Source organism: Diorhabda sublineata, chromosome 1 (assembly GCF_026230105.1).
Source record: "Diorhabda sublineata isolate icDioSubl1.1 chromosome 1, icDioSubl1.1, whole genome shotgun sequence".
Classification (NCBI taxonomy): Eukaryota; Metazoa; Arthropoda; class Insecta; order Coleoptera; family Chrysomelidae; genus Diorhabda; species Diorhabda sublineata.
In genome coordinates this window covers 15,537,487-15,551,888 of record NC_079474.1, presented here as the reverse complement: position 1 = coordinate 15,551,888, position 14,402 = coordinate 15,537,487, and the positions used below count along the sequence as shown (strand labels likewise).

Sequence of the window (14,402 nt, the reverse complement as noted above, 5' to 3'; positions counted from 1 at the left end):
AGATAATAATCGTTCTGTGATTATTTCATAAAACTATACATCAATTAAATTTTCTTACATATTAGTGATTGATAATTTCAAATAATTTTGACAAAAATTACATTTCTAATAATAAACAAAAAGCAATACACACATCAACAAGAATAACAATTATGATTAGCGTGTAGAATTTGCTATGAACGTCAAACGTCGTTTATGAATCGGCCTTAATTCCCTTCAATTTAATTGAGTTGGCAACTACGGTGCATTGATACCATATTATGAAATTATGATTATGGTGTGATAAATCATTACAAAGTTTTATTGTAAGTGATAGTGGAGTAAAAATTTAATGCTAACAATGTAACTTCAACATTATGGCAAATAATTCAGAATTATTTATTTGCCTCATAGTATTAAGCTCAATCGTATTTTTATATATTGTTAATAGGAGTGTTCTTAATACTGAAATAGTTCAAAATCCTCCAGAAGAAATAAGTTGGATAATACATGGTATACGAAATATTTTAGGATATGCCACGATATTTCTACCAGGTTATTTAGTCCTTAGGTATGTACAAAAAACTAATTATATAAATAAAAGTGGCAGAGGAATCATTGGAGCTACAATAAGAACTTGTTTTGGAGAAGAGGACAGTTTACCAGTGACTACCAGTTCTAAGACTTCGCCACAAGAAAGAACTTTACTTCAAGATGGGCTTCTCCTTTTGTTTTACTTTTTTGGCTTACAGTTATCATATTTGTTATGGGGTGTTTTGCAAGAAAAAGTAATGACTCAAGCTTATGAGAGTTCTAATTCAGACATAGGATACTTCAAAGATTCGCAGTTTTTAGTATTTGTAAATAGAATTTTAGCCTTTTTGGTTTCTGCTTGTATTTTACTTTGTAAAAGACAGCCTAGACACAAATGTCCATTATATAAGTACGTATTTTGTTCATTTTCTAATATTATGAGCTCATGGTGTCAGTATGAGGCGTTGAAATATGTATCTTTTCCTCATCAAGTTCTTGCTAAAGCGAGTAAAACAATTCCTGTAATGATAATGGGTAAATTTATGTCAAAAACTAAATACGAATATTATGAATATGTTACAGCTGTAATTCTTTCAGTGGGCATGCTATTATTTATGATAGATACTGGGAATGATAGATCAAATTCTACAGTAACTACTTTTGCAGGTGTCATATTGCTCTGTTCCTATATAGTGTTCGATAGCTTCACTGCTAATTGGCAAGGGAGTTTATTTAAAACATATGAGATGAAACCTATACAGATGATGTGTTTTGTTAACTTTTTCTCTAGCATATTTACAGCTGTTTCATTATTACAACAAGGAGGATTTATAGATAGCCTTTCTTTTATGATAAAATTTCCTAGTTTTACTTTAGACATTGTTATTTTATCTTTATGTAGTACATGCGGTCAGTTATTTATTTATAATACAGTATCTACATTTGGACCTTTAGTTTTTGTGATAATAAGTACTATAAGACAAGGTTTCTCAGTATTATTAAGCTGCATTATTTATCATCATTATGTGTCTCTAATTGGTGCCATTGGACTTATTTTAGTATTTTTAAGCATTTTTCTTAGGATCTACTGCAGCTACAGGCTTAAATCCCAAAAAGAATTACTTCAAAGTTCTAGTATCTTAAAAAATCAAACAAAATTGTAAGTTTATACTGAACATGCTGTTCATTCCCACTACGCTATCAAAATTATACTGTTAAAACTTTCAGCCGGGTATGAATCAGTAATTTGTGACTCCAAGGCTATGATTATTACTTTTGATGTAGTAGTAAACAGTGTGTTCAGTACGTGTTCATTAATGATTAATTAATAAAAAATATCTTTTTAATTGCTACATAAATTAAAGATACATAATATTACTTCTTTTGTTTTTTGATGACTACTATATATTTTCGAGATGAAGACCTAAATTTCTATTTTGATTTTAACCTAAAAATTATTACAATTTGAAATTATCTAAATTTTAAAACATTGCACAAATGTAATCCAGACAGAGATACAATCTCTTGTGTGTAATTTAATTCACCCTCGGGGAACCAATGGGAATTATGGTACATGATCCTAATAGGATCGTTGATATAGTTGATCGATTCTGGGTGTCCCTTAAGTTGAGGTATCAAATATTCTCGGATTGTTATTATCAAATTTAATTTCCAGTAAATAACAATCAAAACTTTTTCTTTCCATTGAATGATAATTGAAGGTACTTTGAATAGACGTTTCAGCAGGCGTTAATAACGAAGTAAACTGATGATTTTTTTATGGGAATACGCAATTAAGTTGTTTGTAATTGTATAATTATAACCCTATATTTTAGTTTGGATACAAGATTAATTATTTGAACAGGAATTTTGTTTATAATAGGTACAGTATCAGCAAGAAATTTTCTAACAAACTAAAAGGCGAATTTTAATTGAAAGGGAAGATTGTTCGAAATATTAATTTTCATATGTTATTTTTCGAATAAAACTGTTTTTTTTTATGAACATATTGTTTGTTAAAATTATCTTTATCTATATTGATTTATATGGGGGGATGTTGTTAGGTAATAACAGGATTAAGATAATAGGTACTGGAAGTTTTTTATCTTGTTTTAATTGTTTTCTCAGAATTTTTCCATTAGATGCTTTAAATTACAATTAAATTGTTAAGTATGTAAGTCGAGACAAAGTGATATAGAGCTTAAAGAAATTTTTAAACTGTCTTATTTATTTATATCCCGATTAATGATCAATACCAAGTTTAAAAAAAATTATTATCATTATTTATTTTTTTTTTTAATAAAAAAATGTTTTATAAAAAGTTGCAAGAAATGAAATATTTAGAAAAAAAACACTGCCGAACAAAAAATTTAAGTAATTTGAAACTATTATCACAAAGATATCCCTGACGGTGCGCTTCGGTAAGGCTCCAGGTGGATAACGGCTACACAAAGAACGAGAACCTTAGAAGTCTTGCTTCAAATGCACTTTTCCGATTCTAAATCAATCTTAGTGTTCAAGTTCTAATTCATACGGACCACCACACGGTCATAAAGATAATAAACTACTAAGGAGTAATTTGGACTGTTAAGTTCTTTCCGGTCTACAAACCACCGGGTAGGGATGACATGCCTCTTCACCTGGTGAGGATTTTTAGATCCTGTCTGCTGAACAATGGAAAGAGGTGAAAGTATTAATTCCAAAATATGGAAGGAACGATTCAACACCAATCCCAAAGCATATCGTTCCATCAGCCTCACGAATTTTCTACTGAAAACAATGGATCGGTATTTGAAAGAAAACATGAATCTGGCTCTACACCACATGGTGAAAAGGGTGGTAAGCAGTGGAAAGTTCGTTCCGCTGCCGATCACATGACAAGGGTCGTCCTGTAACTGGTAGGTTAATGACAAACCGAAGAACTAATGATTAACCTAAAAAAACTCCTTTTATATAAATATGGGATCAAAAGGGGGTAAAATTGAGTTGAAAATCCAATTTTATTGAAGATGTGAAGCAGTAATCAGAATAAGTAAGTAATCTTTTTATTTTATATATTATAAATTTAACAAGCTTTAAAAATACATTAAAATTATTATACACATTTTAACAAATATTTTTGGCTTATTGGTGTCAGCTTGAAAAAAAAAATTTGACGAGCAATGCAAAAAGAAATTGATGGAAATATTTTTTAATATTATTTTTATAGTTTCAATTTAAAACATTTTCGAGAATAAATTATATTATCTGAACGAAATTATGCAATTTATCTATACCAGAGGTGTTTTGAAATATATATTTTTTATTAATTTTAATTAGTAGAAGATATTAAAATATTTTGTTCGTACATCTTGATAAACTTACGCATTTGAATAACACTAAAAGTATAATATAAACAAATATACAAAGAATAATGTAAAAATAAATTTTAAGATGTAAAAATCTGGACGGAGACCATAGTACGGTGAACTGTAAATCGTTATTTTCTGAAACAGATATATAAATGGAAATATAATTTAAATAAAAATGTATAATACGAAGCTTGTCTGGAAATTTTTCTACCTCAATTTGTGTTTGACAATCTTATAAATGATTGGACAACCGTCTGATTAAGGTTATAGAAATAGAAGAAGCAATCGGTGTATCAAAAGAGCGCATTTGCCATCTACTGACTGTCAATAAGTCGTGCGACTGACACTCAGATGGCGCTGCCATTTTCAAATCCATATGACGTTTATTAAGAACCAACTTTCAAAAAACTGTTTGTCAAATTTTATGACATTTCGATTAGTCAGTAAAAAGTGACAGCCATTTAAGTAAAGCTACTTTTGTTATTTTCAAAACAATTTCGTGTTATCATAAATTATCATTTTTAATCACCACCACATTCAATAGTTTGTTTTTTATGTACCTTTTGCGTAAAACTATTTCAGTTTGAAGCAACAACTGCAATTTGAGGTTATGTACTAGTTTAATTGCATTGAAAAATAACAATAAACATTTCACTATTTTTCTCCAACAAAAAATAAAAATAAGGTTTTTTAAAGGACTTTAAAACTTAATAAGTCGCGTGACTGACACACAGATGGCGCTGTCACACGACGTTTATGAAGTACCAACTTTCAAAAGACTTTGTGTCAAAAAAAAGTGAAGGTACTCCTGTTATTTTCAAAATAATTTCGTGTGTTAATTCATCATTGCTACTTGATGAAAAAAAAAAGAAATGGCTTCTGATGATGATTGTGAACATTCTGGTCATTCAATTGAATCTAGTAATAGACAACTTCCGTCCAATTACATCCAACTTCTTCAGAAATATCTAGAATATAGTTCATGGCTACCTAATAATAGATGGAGCCACCCGCCATATTTTTTATTAAACTGTCATGTAAAGTATGAACCAAAGAATCTATTGTGTTCTTGCCTAGGTTAATACATCCAACTGATCTTCCCTTCCTAGTATCTCAACCCCTGTAAATTATTCCAGTAACTGGTTTTATGCCTAGAACTTTTTTCTTCTATTATTCTGTAGTTAATTCCACGACAGGTTTCAACGTCTATGAAAGGTTTATCCACCCCTACTTTAGCAAGTATGTCAACTATTTAATTTCTATCAGTGTGTTGGAAGAAACTGTCTTTATAATTTCCTATAAATTATGTTATTGCTGGTACCGTTATATAACGTGTGGCTGTGTACCCGTTTTAATATATGATTAATAATAAACTGATAGATTATAATTACCTATAACCGCAAAGCCGTATCCAATTTTATTGGTTCCCATGCGGTATGATGCTGTTGGAATTAATATTTCATACGTATCTTTCATACCTAATGTATATTGGAATATTTTATTATTATCAGGCGTAACAGGTGAAATTTGGTAATCTTGAGATAGGTGAGCGTCTGTATTTATTATCATACTTTTATGTTCGTGCGCGGTAAACATTAGATGAGGCCTCATTTTTTTCATCACCTACAAAAAAAACTTGAAGATGAGATTTCTGATTACCTATAAGGTTTATGTTTAGAAGAAAGAGAATAGATGGCAAGATGTATCGCTTGGAAGCACCAGAGTTGACCTGGATGGATCGGTCTTGGGGGAAGCTACTAAGTTGATAAGTGAGGTCAACAAACCCCGTACGATTAAATTATTTATTTACAAACGGTCCTTTTATACATAAACTTGTAACTATTTCAGTATTTAGACAAGTGTGAATAAATTAAATGGATCTATTGTACTTTAAACTAGTAATCTAGTCCTTTTTCTTAATGAGACTAGCAGACTAGCAGAGTATAATTTTGTGTGTAAGTAAAAAAAATCTTAATAAAACGTTAAAAATCGTATATAAAAATAAATTATAATGACAATATATAAATAAAAAGATTGAAGCATTGAAAAATTGAAGTAATATTTGTATATTTACCTTATCAACGAATAATGAGGGTTTAAACATTAGAGGCACATGACTTAAGCCAATAAATAAGTGTTCTGTATCAAAAAATTCTCTTTTCTTTTTGTAAACAGGAATTTCTGAAACCAATCGATTTATTTTGAAAAAATTGAGATTTTTGTAAGAAATAAAATTGGGTTGGGAAAAAGCGTGCTCGAACCTCCTAATTTTTTCCGGTGTTATATTACTATCCTCTCCTCCTATATCATTATCACCAGGTAACCATATATACTACAATTAATTCAAAAATAAAACATTACCCTTTCAATTTTTCTCTAAAAAATGTTGTATTTTGTAGTAATACATACCCTTACTATTGTTGAAGTTGAAGAACCTAAAAATATATTAAATAATCTTCTAATATACTCATGAAACTCTTGATTAGAAGCCCTATGTCCTTCATCCATTAAATCTCCTAGAAATATAACCACATCTGGTTGAACAAAATTATAAGCCTGTAAATATGTCTGCCTTAAAAACCTACAAATTATAACACATCTTATGGAATTACGCATATTTTTACCCAATAACTGAAGATATTTTTATAAAACGAATTTCCTGTATATAATAATTATCAAAACTTACCTGTCACTATCGAAAATACTAAAAGGTGTAATATAATGTAAGATTTCTTCATTATTTCCAATAATTTGGGGATCTGCTACCAATAAAATTTTAGTACATCTATCACGTTGCTTGCACTTTAAATCATACCATTGAAATGTATTGAAATAGTAGCAAAAAATCTCCATGTAAATAATACATCCCGTTAAACACATAAATAAACAATAGAAAAAACATTTCCTTTTGGAATACCTAAAAAACTGGAAGTGTACGTATTTTTTCAAATTTGATATTTTTACTTTTCTATATATACTATATTACTAATTTACCTAGATCTTAAATATAACATTGTTTCTTAAAATCATATTGTTTGTTTCCTTAAAAGTAACCAATATAAAAATCACGATACGGATACATCTGTATGTGTATCGTGATATAAATCTAGTTTTGACAATTCATAACAATTCCATAATAACAATAAATTAAAATAGGTTATCTCACAGAACATACCATATATGTTAAAAGTATATGGAACATACCCCTGGTATGTTCTGTGGCGGATCTAAGTTTCGGACATAGTGCGTTTCACTTTTACAAGTGAAGTTTAAACCTCAAACGTTAGCTTAAGCTACAGAGTCATTTCACGTTTTATAGATGGCGTTTAACGACAAACTACGTTACCAGCGGTATTGGGGCAGTTTAAACTTCAGTTTAACAACACATGGAGGATCCGAGCCTAACTTTCTCAAAATCAAATTTTCAAATATTCCCTCCAATTTTTTTATATTTGCTGTGCTTCTATTGAAAACATTTATTTGTATTTCTTCACAGTGTTAACCAAAAGTACTACTTCATTGTCAGAGAAATTTTTGATTTAAACTCAAGCTTAAACCATAATTTAAACTTTAGTTTATTCTTAACTTTTGTTTAAGATGGTAAAATTGGTCCTAAGGACTCACATAGTGGCTTGATAGAGACAGGGTGGCTACATCAGAGATTCTGATTAAGTATTTGAGAATATAAATTACGACTTTTTGAGTGTTATTATTAGAAGAACAGTTAACAATACTAAATCAGTTGAGTTTCAGTAAATATGAACTTTATTGAGCTATAGTTGATTTTCATAGTCATGTCAGTTACACAAAGGAGACAGCATCCAGAGAAGATGACGTAAGGTGGTGCTGTTAATTATGTATGACTCGAAAAATTGCCTAAACAAATATCCTTTGGCGTTTGACATGTAATTGAAGTACAAATAAGATACTCTTTCTGTCACCAAGTTTAAAATGGCACCGACGTAAGTTAAGGCTCATTAAGTAATCTATAATCATCTATAGATTTAAAACAGTTTTTTGTAGATAAAATTACATTTTAGTATTCTAATTTTAGTTCTTCACTTTTTTGATTAAATATTTTTTCCATTTGTTTATATTTTTGATTAATAACCTAAAATGTTTCTGTATGTACACATTACGTATTTATTTTGTTTTTATATTTTAGAGCTGGAAAAACTAAAACAGTTAAAGGACTCCCAGCAGTTCCCGAATCGGTATTAAAACACCGTAAACGTCGTGAAGCCTCTCGCGCCAAACAGCTCCAGTATGCTATCAAAAAAAAGGCAGAACAAATTAAAAAGAGGAAAGATATCTTTAAGCGAGCTGAACAGTACGTAAAGGAATACCGATTGAAGGAAAGGGATGAAATTAGGTTAATTCGTCAAGCTAAAAACAAGGGCAATTTTTATGTTCCAGCCGAAGCCAAATTGGCTTTTGTTGTTCGTATTAAGGGGTAAGTTTTCCCGATTATCGAATTAAATATATTTCTTTTAATCAGACAGAACCATAGTGTTGTTGGTTGAACTGAAATAACACTTTCCATGCTGTCTAAAATTATTTGTTGTGTCAATGAAGTAACACTTAATGTCTATATTAATTAAGAAAAATTGGCGCAACTCACATTTCAATAAATTATTAATATTTTTCTTTTAATGAAGAATCATTCTCGACACATTTAATTTACTTTCAGGATAAATAAAGTAGCACCTAAAGTACGAAAAGTTCTTCAACTTTTCCGTCTCCTTCAAATCAACAATGGTGTTTTCGTTAAACTTAACAAAGCCACAATCAACATGTTGAGAATATGTGAACCTTACATTACTTGGGGTTACCCCAATTTGAAATCTGTTAGAGAATTAATTTACAAAAGAGGTTTTGCCAAGATAAACGGCCAACGTGTCCCCATCACTAGCAACCAAATAATTGAAGACAGATTAGGAAAATCTGGTTTGATCTGTGTGGAAGACTTGATTCATGAAATCTTCACAGTTGGACCCAAATTCAAGTTTGCTTCCAACTTCTTGTGGCCTTTCAAGGTAAGTTGATTTACAATTAAAATATTGAAAATTGTTCAAAATTTAATGGTAATTAGTTGCCATAAAAACAATTTTTGATTCACAATAAGACGGTAACTAAATTCAATGAGAAATTTTTTTTTGGAAAATTCAAATTTGTCTTTGGAGAATCAAAAACTAAATAGATATCTGCAGATTTGGTGTATTGTTGATTGGTACTAATAAATTATTTATTTTATTAAAATTGAATTAATTAAATCAGTTGTTAGCAGTTAAGAATAGGGCTGTAGAGGATTTGCAAATTTATCACCTCTACTGATTTTTGAAATTTTGAAATGTATATAATATGCAATTTTACCCATTTATCCCATCTTTTCTTGTCCTGTGCTATTATCATTTGATTTATTGTATGTTGTCTTTGTTTTCCTACATCTGCTACTTGTTCATTTCATGTTGCACTCCTTCCTATAGTTCTTTCTTTCCTTTTTATTAATATATATCTTGTTCCATTTTTGTTTAATATCCAAATCAGTCTAAGGTTCCCTGATTGTTTCTTGTTTTAAGGTGTTATTTCATTTCTTTTTCTATCCACTTAGTTTTTCCTCCCCCTTTTCATAGATACTTCATCTTGACTGCGTTTACTTTCCTATCTATTTCAATGTTCCAATTTGTGATAGTATTTAATTTTTTTTTGTATTCCTGGTTTTTGATTAATTTTTTCTGAATGTTGTTTGTTCTTCTTCCACTTCTATTTCTTCTCTTAGTATTTTTTCCTTTATGTTATAGTACGCTGAAATTTTCGACAAGATATTTGAGCATTTCAGGATCTATTTTATCTGCTTTCCTCACTTTGTTGATTTTGATTTTTCATTTTGCCTTTTAGACTTCTTCTTAGCTGATTTCTACCACATTTGTATTTTCTCTTTCTTATTCTTCTGCCATTAACTATGTTTTGTCTCTTTTTTTCCTGCCAATGTTTTTATTTATGCCAGAATTCCTTATTCTTTGTTCAGTTCTCCTTATTCATCCCTACTTTTCTGTTTCTCTTATATATGTTATTAAATTTAAAATGCCGAGTGCCCAAAACCCTTTTGTTTGACAAATTTTCACACATTTTAAGGAAGAAGAAAATTTATACATTTTTCGTTTCTAGATTTATCCATTTATATCTGGACTAAACGTTTGAATTCATTCCTGCTTAATTGATAACCCCATAGGTCAAATTCAATATTGTAACAACATTTTTACTTTATTTTATTTATTAAAATTAATTTTTTTTTCATAGTTGAATACTCCTACTGGTGGATGGCGTAAGAAGACGAATCACTACGTTGAAGGAGGAGATTTTGGTAATAGAGAAGATAAGATTAATGAACTCCTCAGAAGGATGGTTTAAACATTGGTTTGAACGACTGTTTATAAATAAATTATCTAAAATATAACTTACTTTTATTGTTGATGAAGTTTTCCAAACTTTACATTTATTTATTAATATAAAAAGACCACATTGCTTTTACTAAGTTGAAAATGTTGGACAAGAAAGAAAATTTGGTGCAGGATGAACCAATGGTGCAATGGTAACCAGATTTTGGTGTTTCGAGACAACTTATTCAATACATGATTATCAATTTGTTAATTTATTGAGTAACATGAGTTTGCATCTCATTTAAAAACTGAACGGCCACAATAACGTAAGAAGTAATGCTACCGACGATGAATCCTGTCATTGTTGATTTAACCACAAAGAATCCGGAGGCCTTGAGACATGGTTTTCTATCTAGAGCTTGTTGAATAAGGAAAATAAGCTTTTGTCTGATTTCTTCGCTGTTTTCTAATTTATTAATCAATCCATAACAAACATTAACAGTCTTATTCGCTTCACTTGAAAGGTTCTCACCCGCTAAAGCCAATGCCATTATTTTTACCTAAAAACATATCAAGAATTATAAAGATTCAATACAATTGTAGATAGTAAAATAATTGCTATTCTGTTCAGACCAAATCAACTATTTTTCCTCAATACAGTCAAATCTCATTTTAACAAATTTCTTGATATAATTATGTTTATGGTCAAAAACAAAATTTTTGTAGATTGTGGTAAAAAAATCAACTTAAAGTAACGATTTTCTTATTCAAAACCTCAGTAAAGCTCATTGAACTGTCTACATCTTGGAGTTTCATTTTCTACACATTTTAAAAAGTAGTATCAGCAGATTAAACATGGACTAAATATGACCAACGTTGCATTTGAACCTAGATATACCGAAATTTCACCAACTGAACTTTGCTATAACGAATTTTTTGTTCAGTCCCTTGAGATTCGTTATATTGAGGTTTGACTGTATTCTATAAATGTTTCTTTCAATTTCATTTTCCTTTTTATTGTATCATTTATAACCACGATCTAAAGTTGACGTTGCTTTTTATGCCCACTCTCACCGTTTATAATAACAGGTAACAAAGAGTAGACTATTTATGGCCACTTGCAACGTAAGTAAAGTAAAGTAAAAATGGTTTAAATTTTAACACTGGCTTAATCAGGATGCTCACATACTGATCACGCACTAATCATTGTTTTGGTTTACTACTTTTCTTCGATAAATAGACTTTAACTGATAAATGATTAGATATAGAAGGAATGCTTCATAAAAAAAGAAGTATGTTGGTAGTACTTTCCGATACTTTCAGAAAATACAAGGTGATTAATTTGAAAAGTCTAAAAAATAATGTATTACTATTTTGATTCACCCCGTATCAGATTAATGTATATTAACGAAATAAATAATTTTTACTATCATAATTTGGCCAGGACAAATCTTAACTCTTGAATTTCTCTTACATTGTACAGGGTATTAAATGATTTTTATGGAACATTGGTTATAACTTATTAAACACCTCGTAGAACAAACTGATTAAAAATATGCAATAAAATATAGTGTTTTGTTTAAAAAAATGAAAATTTGATATAGAACATCCAGTAAAGATCGATTCACACATCCGTGACCTTTGGTGGAAAAAAATATCCAATGACGAAATTGTGAGTAAATTAAATGGGGGAATACGTGCGTGTTCGAACATGAACGTGACAACTTTGGGTTCTTCATATTGTAAAGAACTCGTTCCAATTCGATGAAAAGCTTGTTCATATTACAAAAATGACGTACACACAGAAAGTACAAGTACAGGGTGATTCGTGTGAAAAAAGTCTAAAAAGTAATGTATTAGTATTTTGATTCACCCCGTATCAGATTCAATGAATATTAACGTTCATACTACAGAAAATATTGAAAAGTGAACGTCACTACACTAATCATTCATCCTGTATAGATGGTAGCTATACTTCCTTCACTTTAATTTCAATGGATCGGACCTTGATAAAAATCTAATTTAACCTTCCAATCCTATCTAAGGTATAGATTTTTACAAGTTAGTTTCGCGTAGGTGGAATTATCTTGTAGGTACTTACGAAATTTTCAATTAACCATACGATGCTAGTGTAAATTATCCACACATCAGAACTGGAACCAATTTTGAAAACTGTAAAGTCTATAAGTATAATACTGTACAGCAAAACGTAAGAAATAGTAAATATGACGGAAATTAATAGTCCAGCACCAAACACATCATTTATTAAATCAACTACATCGCAAAGTTCGTTGTATAGAGCAGTTATACGTTTGATTTCGTTTCTAACCTCACACTTATTTGTCGCTTTAATATTATTCACTTGAAGACGTTCAGGTATCGAAATTAATTTTATTAAAAACTGATTTAATAATACGAATCTTTTTCTAGTTTCCACCACAAGCCACATCCATAACATTAAAATAATTCCCAACTGATAATATTGAAAATTTCTAATAAAATAATATTTATATCTGTTTACATTATAAAGTGATATCCACGATAAGGTATCCAAAAGTATTGGAAACAGTATAGTTACATTACCAATAATTAATAAAGTTATTAACATTTTTATCGTATATGGAGACGGAATATTAACTGCGTTATCGAATCTTTTCAAGCTTTCGATGACTTTTAGAAACTTTCCGTGGTTAACAAACGTAGAAGTAAGACTGAAAGTAACTGTTGCTAAACATAGAAAACTACACGACACTTGATCAGTTATAACAATAAAAACGTTAAACTCATCTAACAAGTAACTAATTTTTATATAAACTGTATGTATCCATCCAAGGGTTGAAACAATCGCTAAAAGTATCACGTATATGTTATATAATTTATTATTACGATTAGCCGGGCAAAATCCAAATAGGCTGCATATTTTTGTTATCAATTGCACACATATTAGTTTGTTTTTTTTATGTTCAGACCCTTTGTGTTCTGGAAACATAGTTATTGTACTGAAAATCTGACTGGTAATGAAATAAAATAATTCATCATAAATAGATACTAATCCGAGGGGTAAACTAGAACGCATTAAAATATTAAAAAAATAATGAGAATCAATTCATTAGTTGATTTATATCTATTTTAGTCCGATTGCGTGTAAGCATAAGTACAAAATGGTTTGTATGACAATTCAATTATCTGTCATAACATAACAAGTAATACGAGGGTTGCTACTTAAGTTTTGAGGTAAACAAATTAAAAAAAAAACATATTTTCTATTGTAATCGATACGCTTTTGCATATATTTGAACTAATTGTCGAAGCATTTTAATTTAGGTACCTCCAAAACATCTGATTTGAACGCATCAACCACTTCTCAGGTGTAAAAAAACCTTAACCTCACATTTAATACTTCTTTATGGACTGTTTCTGTAAATGGAAGGAAGACAGTCGATTTCTCTATCCTCCGAGGTCCCAGCTCTGTTCTGCGCAATCTCAAGCAAGCGCAGTATAGATAAAGTGTCTCGAACGAGAGAGAAAATGAATATTGTCGGCACCGTAGTATAGGGACTTTTTTCTTATATCAACTGACAATTTAGGATTATTACATATATGGTGCCAAACAAGGACACGAAGATGGAGAATGATTCGTCTTCTGCGATTGGTTACTGTTATGTATCTGTAGATAACTTAAATAGTACGAATTATACAGTGTGCTCAAAAAATAGATTCAAAAATAAAAGTTCGTTACTAGTTTCACTTCTGTGAATAAAGTAAATTCACAAAATTTATGAAACGTAGAATGTTAATTTTTGAAAAAAATGTAAAACACGTCAAACGTCTTATTCCACGTCTTTTGGACATAAGTAAAAAAAATAAAGCGTCACATTTGACTAATCAATATTATTTTCAATAGGAAGCTAGGTTTTTGTTATATTTGATAGAACTTTTTTTTCTGTATAAAAAAAATAATTTTTTAGTAGTGGTGGTATAAAAAATAAACTTAATTTTAGTAATAAATTTTGAATCACCTAAGCCCGCCATACTCAAAGTGTGTTCCGCGGAACCCTGTAGGGGTTCCGCAAGAATTTAGAACTCAGTCGCCACCCAGCACAGTAATTTCATTCTAACTTGAAACAGTGCATTTTACGAGGAGAGTTTAACATCACGC

The 14,402-nt window shown here is 29.9% G+C and overlaps 4 protein-coding genes across 4 annotated transcripts; 2 read left to right on the top strand and 2 right to left on the bottom strand.

Annotated features, from left to right (window-relative positions):
* The first annotated feature begins 224 nt into the window (after positions 1-224).
* LOC130452525 (adenosine 3'-phospho 5'-phosphosulfate transporter 1) lies at positions 225-3,479 on the top strand. The gene has a single exon (XM_056791856.1). The coding sequence runs from the start codon at positions 357-359 to the stop codon at positions 1,674-1,676; it is 1,320 nt and encodes a 439-aa protein (XP_056647834.1). The 5' UTR covers positions 225-356; the 3' UTR covers positions 1,677-3,479.
* Positions 3,480-3,541: 62 nt separating this feature from the next.
* Positions 3,542-7,048, bottom strand: LOC130452526 (metallophosphoesterase 1 homolog). Its single transcript, XM_056791857.1, has 6 exons — positions 6,858-7,048; positions 6,550-6,780; positions 6,273-6,444; positions 5,938-6,195; positions 5,255-5,486; positions 3,542-3,998 (listed from the first exon to the last, which is right to left on the bottom strand). Exons 1-6 carry the CDS (start codon positions 6,875-6,877, stop codon positions 3,841-3,843), a joined length of 1,071 nt encoding a protein of 356 aa, XP_056647835.1. The 5' UTR covers positions 6,878-7,048; the 3' UTR covers positions 3,542-3,840.
* A 40-nt stretch (positions 7,049-7,088) lies between these two features.
* LOC130452527 (60S ribosomal protein L7) lies at positions 7,089-11,809 on the top strand. Its single transcript, XM_056791858.1, has 4 exons — positions 7,089-7,825; positions 8,029-8,316; positions 8,554-8,899; positions 10,164-11,809. Exons 1-4 carry the CDS (start codon positions 7,815-7,817, stop codon positions 10,272-10,274), a joined length of 756 nt encoding a protein of 251 aa, XP_056647836.1. The 5' UTR covers positions 7,089-7,814; the 3' UTR covers positions 10,275-11,809.
* Positions 10,311-12,758, bottom strand: LOC130452528 (uncharacterized). The gene is made up of 2 exons (XM_056791859.1): positions 12,345-12,758; positions 10,311-10,803 (listed from the first exon to the last, which is right to left on the bottom strand). The coding sequence occupies exons 1-2, from the start codon at positions 12,699-12,701 to the stop codon at positions 10,516-10,518; spliced, it is 645 nt and encodes a 214-aa protein (XP_056647837.1). The 5' UTR covers positions 12,702-12,758; the 3' UTR covers positions 10,311-10,515.
* Between the last annotated feature and the right edge of the window lie 1,644 nt (positions 12,759-14,402).

Coding starts and splice junctions, on each gene's coding strand:
- LOC130452528 (XM_056791859.1), bottom strand. CDS start 12,701: ATGTTATGGATGTGGCTTGTGGTGGAAACTAGAAAAAGATTCGTATTA. Junction 10,804..12,344: donor TATGGTTAATTGAAAATTTC/GTAAGTACCTAC, acceptor ATATGTTTTTAG/GTAAAAATAATGGCATTGGC.
- LOC130452525 (XM_056791856.1), top strand. CDS start 357: ATGGCAAATAATTCAGAATTATTTATTTGCCTCATAGTATTAAGCTCA.
- LOC130452527 (XM_056791858.1), top strand. Junction 8,317..8,553: donor TTTGTTGTTCGTATTAAGGG/GTAAGTTTTCCC, acceptor ATTTACTTTCAG/GATAAATAAAGTAGCACCTA. Junction 8,900..10,163: donor ACTTCTTGTGGCCTTTCAAG/GTAAGTTGATTT, acceptor TTTTTTTCATAG/TTGAATACTCCTACTGGTGG.
- LOC130452526 (XM_056791857.1), bottom strand. CDS start 6,877: ATGTTATATTTAAGATCTAG. Junction 6,781..6,857: donor ATGTTATATTTAAGATCTAG/GTAAATTAGTAA, acceptor CCAGTTTTTTAG/GTATTCCAAAAGGAAATGTT. Junction 5,487..5,937: donor CCTCATTATTCGTTGATAAG/GTAAATATACAA, acceptor TTTTTTTTGTAG/GTGATGAAAAAAATGAGGCC.